The sequence below is a fragment of the Balaenoptera physalus genome, assembly GCF_965194825.1.
Source record: "Balaenoptera physalus genome assembly, chromosome: 16".
Lineage (NCBI taxonomy): Eukaryota > Metazoa > Chordata > Mammalia > Artiodactyla > Balaenopteridae > Balaenoptera > Balaenoptera physalus.
The window spans coordinates 77614569-77626775 of NC_138898.1; the positions used below are offsets into that span (position 1 = coordinate 77614569).

The 12207-nt window shown below is 40.3% G+C and overlaps 1 protein-coding gene across 17 annotated transcripts in view; it reads left to right on the forward strand.

The window, feature by feature from the left end:
• The window catches only part of LOC309646230 (small ribosomal subunit protein uS17m), a 42626-nt gene that overhangs the window by 8821 nt on the left and 21598 nt on the right, over positions 1-12207 (forward strand). For 14 of the 17 annotated variants that reach the window (XR_014255226.1, XR_014255227.1, XM_082432362.1 and 11 more), the window contains exons 2-3: positions 783-927; positions 1807-1892. Coding sequence is in view for 13 of the 17 variants with exons in the window: in XM_082432362.1 (XP_082288488.1) it covers positions 783-927; positions 1807-1892 (231 nt within the window). In the remaining 4 variants the exon portion in view is untranslated. Of the gene's footprint in view, positions 1-782; positions 1211-1806; positions 1893-9681; positions 9978-12207 lie in introns of those variants that run through there. The other 3 variants (XM_082432366.1, XM_082432367.1, XM_082432365.1) reach the window with 3 other exon arrangements.

Sequence of the window (12207 nt, forward strand, 5' to 3'; positions counted from 1 at the left end):
TAAAGGAGAAACCCTGTCCACTAACATGGTTAGTGCTGTTTTTGTTGTTGTGAATAAATGGTTTTCAGGTGATTGGGTTTGAAACCTCAGGACATCCTCGTAGATTCTACCTGACTCTTCAGACCATAGGACCTTTTTAGAGCTTTTGCTTGGTAAAATAAGGACCTGGTTCTTAAAGTGCTTTTAAATTACTCTTGAAAGGTCTGCCTCTTAGTCAACTGGTTGTAAAATGTTAGAATCGTGCCATGTCTTGGCTTGAATGGCTTCCTTATCTAACAGGGCCACTCCATTGGAACTGCAGTTTTCTCTTTTTCTCAGAAATGACTTCATTCTTCATTTCTATCAATAGTTTTTGAGAAAAGTTTTTCAGGTCAACTTTTGTGAGCAGAGAACAAATGTATTCTCTCATGATTATTAGCAGATCAGTACATTTCACTCTGTTGTTGGTATTGGTGAAACACCTGTTTTTTCTTCTTTCTGAGGAGAAGACAACTCTATCTGAAAGTCTTCCTCTGGGCCAGGACCACATGTTTTCTGTTCTGAGAAGAAGGTGGGAGAGGACTGAGGCTAAGTTTGTTGTAGTTGATGCATCTGTACATCTCTGCTCTTTGTAATCTGAGGAATTCTAAAAATGCTTTTTGTTTGTTTTAAAGAATTCCACATCCTACGGTGCTCTATCTTTATGAATGAATAGTTTGTATGTCTCTTTATAGACTCCCTAGGTCCCTAGGTGACTGACACTGCTGGATTTCTTCTGCTGACTCTGGTGCATCTCATTACAGGTGCTCAACCTGAAACTGCTCAACCAGGAGGCAGATTTGAATATCATAGTGAAATCTGTACATGAAGGATTGATGCCTTTAGGGAAAAAAACGAATGTAATAGCCACTTTCAGGAACCTCTGCATCTCAACTCTGCATGAACAAGGCAAGATTCTGAGAGTGGCTGCTCCTGGGAAGCAGAAGTCATTCTCATGGATATCCACTGGCTCCTGACCCTCTCATGAGTTGAGGCACCTTTAATACCTGGGAGTGGCTGTTTCCTATAAGGCACTGGGAAAAATCAGCCTTCAGGGACTGACAAGGATACTGAAGCTGCTAGTACTGGTGTATCTCCTGACTGTCATGCTAGAAGAGAACAAGGCTTTGGGGACATTACAACTTAAGAACTGCAAAGAGGTGTAGTCATCCTGGTGGAGGACTGAATCCAGGTACTCAAAAAGGAAAGCGAACATTCTGAAAAATAAAAGAGTGAAATCTCATTTCTATATTAGAAGGGTCATCTTAAAGAGAGTAGAGGAGATGTCTGGAGTTTGAGGTTAGGGATGAGTTTATCCCCTTAAAGGGTAAGAATAGGCCCTTAACATATGTTCTCTGCATCACCTCATCTCAGTGGTTCTCATTTCCCACTTAGAATCACTTGGAGACTTCAGAATTCAAAATGCTGTTGCCCAGGATCACCCTAGACCATTAAATCCAAATCTCTGGGAATAGGGGCTAAGCATTGGCATCTTTTTAAAATTCCCCAAATGTGTAGCTAGGGCTGAAAACCAGTGAGCACCTTTGAGCTTCCCATATGTCACAACAAGTGGAGTTATACTACAGAGGAGAGAAGGTCCTGCATTATGTTCCTCAATGTGATAGAGGAACAAGAATGTCACAGTTAAGTCACCCAGCCTTTAGGCTTATGTCTTAGAGGGCTTCTCTCTAAACCATTTGCCATCCTAATCCAAAACAAAAGGCCCAAGATTTAGGTTCAGCCTTAATGTCATACGTTGACAAGATTCTTCTTTTCTCTTTTTCCCAGTAATGCCTTCTCAGAATGCTGTACTTTCCCTGGAGGGAAACATGGAGAAGGAAATGAATGTTGGATCACAGATACAGCGGTCTCAGGTAAGTTCAGTTTTACTCTCCTCTGAAGTGCTATTATAGTTCTCAGAATGCGGGCACTTTTATTTTTCAATTTTCAGAAGTACTAAGCCCCCAAAATCCAGAGCACTTGAGACTCTTGTGACAGATGCTGATCTCTACGGGATGTTTCCCACTCTCCTTATGTGCCCCTTTATAGCTCTTCTCTCCTTCAGCACTTTTACCAGATCATGGACTCATGTCTGAGCTAGATGTTGTAAAGGTAACACAAGAAGCCATAAACTGTGTTTTAATCACCCTTCCCTTAAATAGCTCACTAGAATTCAAACAACACTTGCCACTGTGTCTGCAAACAATGAATGATGCCCAAGTCACTGTGACTGCTTGAAGGTAACAGGACTATTAATGTACCTGAGAACATCTGTTGACACAAGTTAGTATTTATCAAGAATCTGTTGTATCTCTTCCAAAACCTGTTTAAACCTGTTGTTACAATTTGATTAAGTATGATGTAAATCTCTATGAGGTATAAGTATGATAAGTTGTTTCTATGAAAACTAGTTGAATGCTTTGGAAAGACTCAGTAAATGCCAGTCACCTTTTAAAATATTGCTGTCAAATTAGGTGTGAGCAAAACTGTAAAACATTGAAGGAAAATCCTAAAAATCTCAGAGGGTTCTACACCAGTATTATTTCCTAAGAGTCATTTGCTTGTTCTGATTTAATGAAACAGGAAGTGATACATTTTGGATATGGGCCCTCAATCATTAAAATCATTCTCATATCAAAAGACAAGGGAATAAATGTACACTTATGTATTTTAAATTTAAATGTTTAAATCTTTGAGATATTGTTTATGGATCTCCACTTTAACCAGCTGGTACATACCAGATACCAGTCTTGATTGCTTCAGAAAGGAGGACTTCTGTTGTTCCATGTTGTTATGAGATAATCATTATCCACAGGTAGCAAACTCATTGGAGGAGATTTTTTAAAGCCTACATCACACAATTAATATTCAGAAAAGTGTAATGTTGGGTTCTTCTCTGAATGCCAAAGACAACAAATACAGCAGGTGCTCAGAGAGGAGAGAAGTCCAATTAAGACTGGAGTGGTGGGGGCTTCCCTGGTGGCTCAGTGGTTAAGAATCCGCCTGCCAGTGCAGGGGACATGGGTTCGAGCCCTGGTCCGGGAAGATCCCACATGCTGCGGAGCAGCTAAGCCCATGTGCCACAACGACTGAGCCTGCGCTGTAGAGCCCACGTGCCACAACTACTGAAGCCCGCACGCCTAGAGCCTGTGCTCTGCAACAAGAGAAGCCACTGCAATGAGAAGCCCACACACCGCAACGAAGAGTAGCCCCCGCTCGCCGCAACTAGAGAAAGCCCGCGCGCAGCAATGAAGAGCCAACGCAGCCATAAATAAGTAAATAAATAAATAAGACTGGAGGGGACCAGGACTTCCCTGGTGGTCCAGTGGTAAAGAATCCGCCTTCCAATGCAGGGGGCGCAGGTTCAGTCCCTGGTCAGGGAACTAAGATCCCACATGCCGCAGGGCAACTAAGCCCGCGCACCACAATTACTGAGCCCCCAGGCGCCTCAACTAGAGAGCCTGCGTACCGCAAACTACAGAGCCCCCGTGCCCTGGAGCCCATGTGCCACAACTAGAGGAAGAAAACCTGCACGCCACAACTAGAGAGGAGCCTGCACGCTGCAGCTAGAGAGAAGCCCGCGTGCCGCAATGAAGAGCCTACGCACCACAACTAAGACCTGACGCAGCCAAAAAAATTAAAAAAAAGAAAAGAAAGGGAAAAAAAAGAATAGAGGGGCGAGGGAAGACTTCATGAGGAAAGGAGAGTTTGAATTTGTGCTGATATGAGGTAGTATTTGGACATTAGAGAAGACAGGAAATAGAACTTGAGCAAGAGCAGGGACCATAAGGAGACCGTCTGCCGAGCTTTAGCATTTATTCGGTATCAGTGCTTTGGGTTGCAAGGAATAGATTCACTCAGTTTACTCTTAATTGTAAGGCTCCCCACAGACAGGGATAGAAAGACATTGAGAACTAAGGTAGCGTATCTGCTTCTTGGCATTCTAGCCAGAGGAGTTTGCTTTAATTTTCCAGAACCATTTACTTTGTTCAGAAGAAAGATGATTCATTCATTCAACAAGTATTTTTTGAGCAGTTGCTATGTGCCAGAAATTGTGCTTGGCATCAGAACTACATCAGTGAGCAAAACAGACATGGTCCTAAACCCAAGTTGTTTAGCAGAGACAGACATTCAGCAGATATACTAAGGAATTGCAAATTGAGATGTTTATTATACATAATAAGAATAAGGCGTTGTGAATATGCATTAGGGAATCAGGGAAGAACTTTCTGGGGAAGCGAAATTTAAGGTGGGATGTGAAGGAGAATATAGGAGTTATAAAAAGTAAGTAGACCATCTCTACAATCTCATAGCAACATCTGTTCACAGGTTGCAACCCAATTGAACTGCTGTATACCTGGGCACCAGGGCACTGGAAAGAATAAGAAATTTGTATCTGCTTATATTTACACAAAGAAACTCTAGAAGAATACATAAAATACTGATAATAGCGATTATCTGTGGGAATGGAGGTGGGGACCAGGTCAATTGTACCAGGAATGTGAGACCTTTTTTGAACCGTATAAATACACCTGTTCAAAAATATTTTAGGGCTTCCCTGGTGGCGCAGGGGTTAAGAATCCGCCTGCCAATGCAGGGGACAGGGGTTTGAGCCCTGGTCCGGGAAGATCCCACATGCCACAGAGCAGCTAAGCCCATGCGCCACAACTACTGAGCCTGCGCTCTAGAGCCCGCGTGCCACAACTACTGAAGTCTGCGCGCCTAGAGCCCGTGCTCCGCAACAAGAGAAGCCACCACAGTGAGAAGCCCACGCACCGCAACGAAGAGTAGTCTCTGCTCGCTGCAACTAGAGAAAGCCCGCGTGCAGCAATGAAGACCCAATGCAGCCATAAATAAATAAATAAATAAATAAAATTTATTAAAAAAATTTTTTTTAACTATAAACAGTGTACCAGAGAAAACTAAATTGGATATAATGAAGCTTGATGACAGCTTCTGAGGTCAATAAAAAAGCAGATTTGGAAAAAAAAAAAAAGTAAGTGGAAAAGAGCATTTTAGGCATGTGCCAAACATCATGTACAAAAACTATGGGTATATTTGAGAAGTCAAAAGAAGGCCACTGTTGTTGGAGTGGACGGAGAGGGGGACTTGGAATAAACTTGGAGAAGTATGCAGGGGCTACGTATACAGGGCTTTATGACCATGATAAGAAGTTCAGTTTTTATTCTAAGTGTAGTGGAAAGCCTTTGAGAGAATTTAAGCAAGGTAGTAACATAATAAGTAACTGAATTCTACTTTAAACATCACCCTGGTGCATGCTAAATAGTAAGTGCATTTGTGAAAGGCAAGAAAGGAAAGGGGAGAGATCCCTTAGGAAGCTATTGCAGTATTCTAGATGATAGAAAGTAATACCTTAAAATTAGAAGATGGAGAAAAATAGGTGGACTTGAGTGCTTTGCTCTGGGAAACAGCAGAGATTAGTGAGAGGGATAAAGACAAAGGAAGAAAAAAGATGACTTCCAAAAATGTAGCCCACGTAGAGAATGGACTTGAGGACACGGGGAGGGGGAAGGGTAAGCTGGGACGAAGTGAGAGAGTGGCATGGACATATACACACTACTAAATGTAAAATAGATAGCTAGTGGGAAGCAGCTGCATAGCACAGGGAGATCAGCTCAGTGCTTTGTGAACACCTAGAGGGGTGGGATAGGGAGGGTGGGAGGGAGACGCAAGAGGGAGGAGATATGGGGATATATGTATGTGTATAGCTGATTCACTTTGTTATAAAGCAGAAACTAACACACCATTGTAAAGCAATTATACTCCAATAAAGATGTTAAAAAAAAAAAAGATGTAGCCCAGGAAATAGCAGGGTAATGGTAGATCAGACCATGTCACTCCTGTTCTCAAAACGCATGGCTCCCATTTCACTCAGAGTAAAAGCCAAAGTCCTTATGATGTCCTAAACAGTCCTGCAGAATCCGGACCTGTTACCTCTCTGACTTCATCGTTTACTTCTCCCCCTTGCTCATTCCACTCTAGCTACCCTGGCCTCATTCATCGTCCTTGATCATGCCACACACACTCTTGCCTTTGTACTGTTAACTTTTCAAGTCTTTTCTCCATTGTCACCTCTTCAATGATATCTTTCCTGACCACCTTATATAAAATTGCAACTGCCTCACCTCCACATTCTCAAACCCTCTTCCTCTACTCTTCTTTTATCTTCTAACACACTATGTAATTTACCTAGTTATCATGTTTATCGTCTACTTCCTCTGCTAGAGTTTCATAAAGGAAGAGAATTTTAGTCTCTTGTTCACTAGTATATCTCAAGCACTATAGTTGGCACGTAGGAAGCACTGAATAAATATCTGTTGAACAAATAGGAATTTAGCATATAATATAGGTCACATCTCAAACCAGTGGTGAAAAGATGGGTTATTCAATAATTGATGGTATTTCTGTGGAGCCACCTGGAAAAAGGTAAAGTTGAATCCATACCCCATACTTTACATCAGAATAGTCTTCAAACTGATCAAATATTTAAATGTGAAAAATTAAGGCATAGAAGTTACACAAGAATAAAATGGGAGAGTTCCTTTATAGCGTTCACTGAGTAAAGACTTTCTAATTACAACTGAGAATCCAGAAGCCATAAAAGAAAAAATGGATGGGTTCAACTCTTTAAAAATACCCAAAAATCTGTATGAGAAAAGAAAACTGTAAGCAAAGTAAAAAGACATGTCAAATTCGGAAAAATATTTTTGCTACTCAAATTGTAGTGGGGTAATCTTTCTAATAATAATAGTAGTCTTTCTAATAATAATAAAACACTCCTCTAAATCAGGTAAGAGATTAGGAGTCCAATTGAAAAAATGTACAAACAACATAAAAAGACAATTCACAGGAAAGAAAATTCAAATGCATCTTAAACACAGGAAAAATGTTCATCTGTACTCATAACAAGAGGAAATTTAAATTAAAACTAGAGAAAGCTTGACATTTTATCACCAAGCTTTGTATTTCCTACGGGGTTGATATTTTCCACAAGCTTGATAACGTACTCTCTTGGCAAAACTTTGGGAAAACAGACACTCTCTTACATTGCTAATGTGAGTGTGTGGCAGATTGCATTTCCAGAAAAATGACCAAATATCTGCCATCCAAAATGCTTTCTATACAATGACTTTGACATTCATCCCATCAAGAGACATCGAGGTCAGTGTTCCCTCCATTGAATCTGTGCGAGCTTGTGACCGGTAGAAGTGAAACTATGTGACTTTCAAGGCAGGTCATAAGAGGCAGTAAGACTTCCGCTTCATTCTCTCATGATGCTTGGTCTAAATCCAGCCACCTTGCCACACACACACACAAATCCAAACAGCTCATGGAGAAACCTACATGAAGAGGAACCAAGGCCCACAGACCTGGCTGAGCTCTCAGTGAGAGCCAGTACCAACTTGCCAGCCATGTGAGTGAGCCATCTTGAAAGTAGACTCTCCAAACCACAGTCAAGCCCTCCCAGCTGATGCCATGTAGATCAGAGGCAAGCTGTCCCCACTAAGTTATGCCCAGATTACAGATTTGTGAGCAAAATCAATGATAGTTGCTGTTTTAATCCCCCAAGTTTTGAGGTGGTTTATTATGCAGAGATAGATAAATAACTGGTACAGATTTTGTTACCTGGAAGTGGTGTGCTACCAAAACAAACATAGAACATGTGGCATCGGCTTTGCAGCAGAGCCAGTTGAACAAAGGGCAGAAGATGGAAAGGAAAAGGTTATTAGTAGAATCATAATGGCCTCAAGGAGAGTTAGTGGAGGCCTATGGGACCTTTCACAGGGCTTAAAGGATAATAAGGAAAATCTTACTGTGAGCTGGAGGAAAGGCGAAGCTTGAAGAAGGAATTTTGGTCAACACTGTCACCTCCAGTAACAAGGAAAATAGGAAATATACTTAATGGACTCAATGATCTATTTAAGGAGATTTACAGGTAGAAGATTGAAAGTGCCAACTGTCAGCTTCTGGCTGCCTAAAGTAAAATGCTAGAGGAAAAAGAAGATAAAAAAAGAAATATACAGGAACCAGACATGAAAATATGCTCAACATTGCTAATCATCAGTGAAATGCAAATCAAAACCACAATGAGATATCACCTCACACTTGTCAGAATGGCTGTCATCAAAAAGAACACAAATAACAAATTTTTGCGAGGATGTGGAGAAAAGGGAACCCTCATACGATGTTGGTGGGAATGTAAGTTGGTGCAGCCACTGTGGAAAACAGTATGGAGGTCTCTCAAAAAACTAAAAATAGAACTACCACATGACCCGGCAATTCCACTCCTGGGTATATATCCAAAAAAATCTAAAACACTAATTTGAAAAGATACATGCACCCCAATGATCAGAGTGGCATTTACAATTGCCAAGATGTGGAAGCAACCTCAGTGTCCATCAACAGATGAATGGATAAACATGTGGTGTACATATATATATATATATATATATATATATATATATACACACACACATACGTATATATATATATGTATATATATATACACAACAAAATACTACTCAGTCATAAAAAGGAATGAAAGTTTACCATTTGCAGCAACATGGATGAACTTGGAGGGCATTATGCTAAATGACATAAGTCAGAGAAAGACAAATACTGTATGATATCACTTACGCGTGAAATCTAAAAAACACAACAAACTAGTGAATAAAACAAAAAAAGCTGACTTGCAGATATAGAGAACAAACTAGTGGGGAGAGGGAAGCAGAGAGGGGCAATACAATTGGTAGGGGATTAAGAGGTACAAGCTATTATGTATAAAATAAGCTATAAGGATATACAACACGGAATATAGCCAGTATTTTATAATAACTATAAATGGAGTATAACCTTTAAATTTGTGAATCACTATACTCTATACCTGTAATATATAATATTGTACATAAACAATATTTCAATTTTTAAAAAAGTCTAAAAAATAAATATAAAGGAGCCAGGAATTACTGAGCTTGAAAAGAAAACTATTTGTCATTCACACCTCTCAACATGTTCCCAGCTCAGCTACATTTTAGAATTGCTATGAATTGCTGTGTACTTGAATGGGAGTGTCTCTAGTGGTTATTTCTATGCCTTTCCCACGACTTCGAGTTTGTGAAGGGTAGAGGGTGGGGCCAGATTACTATTTCTTTAGCTCACAGAAGGAAAAATAGGGAGAAAGCTTTCAAGGAACTGTACCTGAGGAACTGCGCTCAAAGATCCTCATCTGCATGTGGACCTGATATAGGTGACAAGATCCTGGACTTCACACTGACGCTCTAACGGGATGAAACATGGGGGTCTTGAGGAAGATGAGTGTATTTTGCATGTGGGAGGGATGTGAATGTTTACATTCAGAGGGTAGACAGTAGCAGATTGTATTTTCTGAAAATGGCACAATTTCTCCCATTCCATAGGCTCCTCATGTACTATGATTTAAATACTCTTTCTATCAAGAGATGTGGGAGTGTGTTCCTTCCCCTTGGATCTGGGCAGGCCTGTGACTGTGGTGGAACTGAAGCTATGTGACTCTTTTTTTTTAAATTTTTATTGGAGTCTAGTTGATTTACAATGTTGTGTTAGTTTCTGCTGTACAGCAAAGTGAATCAGTTATACATATACATATATCACCTCTTTTTTTAGTGAAGCTATGTGACTCTTGAGGCTGGATGATGAAAGCTGGTTCTCTTGGGAGTTTTGCATTTGGGGTCCAGCTACCATGCCGTGAGGAAGCCCAAGCAGCCTGTGGAGAGGCCCGTATGGAGAGAACCTGAGGCCCCTGGTTGAGCTCACAGCTGACAGCCAGCACCAACTTGCCAGCCACATGAATGAGCCTCTTAAAAGTGAATCCTACAGCCCAAAGTTGAGCCGCCCCAGCTGAAACAAAGTGGAACAAAGATGAGCTAGTCTCACTGAGTCCTGCGCATGTTACAGATTCTGTGAGCAAAATAAATGATTGTTGTTGTTTTGAGCCACTAAATTTGGGGGTGGTTTGTTATACAGCAATAGATAATTACAGAACTGATACAACCCCTGTGGAGGTCAGTTTGACAATATATATCAAAATTGCAGATTCATATACTCTTTTGGATTCTAGAGATAGACTTACATGCAATTGCAGAATAATATACATAAAAGATAATTCATTACAGCATGATTTGTAGTAGCAAGAGAGTAGAAAGCAGCTAAAATGTCTGTTAATAGACTAGTTAAATAAATTGTGGAACATTCACACTGTCCCATCCAGTTATAAAAAAGAATGAGGAAGATATCTATGAATTGATGTGGAGGGATTTCCAGGATAAGCTGTTCAGTGGAAAAATATCAAAGTGCAAAAGAGTATCTGTAAAATGCTACTTTTGTGTAAGAAAGAAGAGGAAATAAAAATATGCACGTAGGGACTTCCCTGGTTGCACAGTGGATAAACTCCACACTCCCAATGCAGGGGGCCCAGGTTTGATCCCTGGTCAGGCAACTCGATCCCACATGCATGCTGCAACTAAGAGTTCGTGTGCCACAACTAAGGAGCCCACCTGCTGCAACTAAGACCCGGCGCAAACAAATATTTTTAAAATATGCATATAAATCTATTTGCTTGTTTGAGCAAAAAGAGACATTGGAAGGGTAAACTTGAGTCTAATGAGTTTGGTTACTTGTAGGGCTTATATGGGACTGGGGTGAAAAAGAGGGAGTGGAGTGGGGCGGTATGGGAGGAGGGCTTAAAATTGAATACAAACAGAAACAAGTGAACCAAACTGTACTTCAAATTACTGATATAACCACACTGAAAAGGAGTTAACTTTTGAACCTAAATAGTTATTTATACTATATGTCCTCAGGCTAAAAGCAAAACAGTTCTAAATAGTGAACTCTCATTTGTAGGCTTGTTTTGCACTGAGACATGTGTTAGCAATACTGAAACCACTTTCTTTACCTTCTAGGATTGAGCAAATAAGTAAATTCATTGTGCATAATAGGAGCCAGGTTTCTCATGGTCAGAGAAGGGAATTACAGATATGAAAAGAGAGAAGGATGGAATGAACCTTGCCATGTTGGATTAGAATTAGAGGTGTCAGTGTGGACTCATGGGTTTTAATACATATAACTAAATACAGAATTGGGTATGGAGTTGTGTGTGTATACATACATCATTATGTATATTCCTCTCTTTCCCAGGTGCAACCGCTGAGAGGGCCTAGAAGCAGTAATACTCCAGTAGCATTGGACACATCTAGTGCCCAGATATTGGTGTCCAAGTGCCATTCTCCATTAAAAGTAACCAGACATAGCCACTCAGTATTTGACCAACAGAGCAGAACATGACAGACTGTGACCCTGTAGATCTTCTAGTGGGAAGCAGAGCTGCTCAGTATTTGACCATTATAAGGAATCAGGGATCCTTTGAGAAATGGCTGAGTCCAGGTTTGGAGCAGGAAAAGCACAACATGAACCTTGAAAGAACATCTTTCTATCCCAAAAAGTAAAGTACTCAAAGAATGATAGGTACATTTCGAAAGAACAAAGAAGCCAGTTTGAAGGGGCTTCTTCTGGCTAAATCTAGGACCATCTGAGCATTTTTAAAATAATGATAGTAAATGATTATAACTTATAGAATAAAATAAGTAAATCCACCTCATATAAATTAATGAATAAATAGGAAGGGAAACTGCTTCAGCACAGTAGAAAGCCAACTAATAATGTACAAAGAGTGTCGGCATTAGAAAAGCACCATGAAAATTACAGTTGGTTCAGGCAAGAATTATCAGTGAAAGCCAAAACGAGTGGGTGAAAGTTTGAGGCGGAACAAAGTATCTCCCCCACAAGAAACTTAGTAATTACAGGATTCAATAGTAATCTTCCAGGGGAAATTACTGGTAGGTAACCACCTTAACCAAATTATCAAAGTTAACACTGCCAGTAATGGAACTAGTCAACAATGCGTACAATTCACTGAGAAGAACCCAGCATCACTCCTGGACTATTCCTGCCATAAATGCATAGTGTGAATCTACTCATGATGAGACATTAGACAAGCCCAAATTGAGGTTTATTCTACAAAATAACTAGCCTGTGCTTTCAAAATGTCAGTGTTAGGAAATACAAAGAAGGGCTGGGGAACTGTTGCAGATTAAAGGAGACAAAAGATACAAGACAACCAAAAATCTTGAT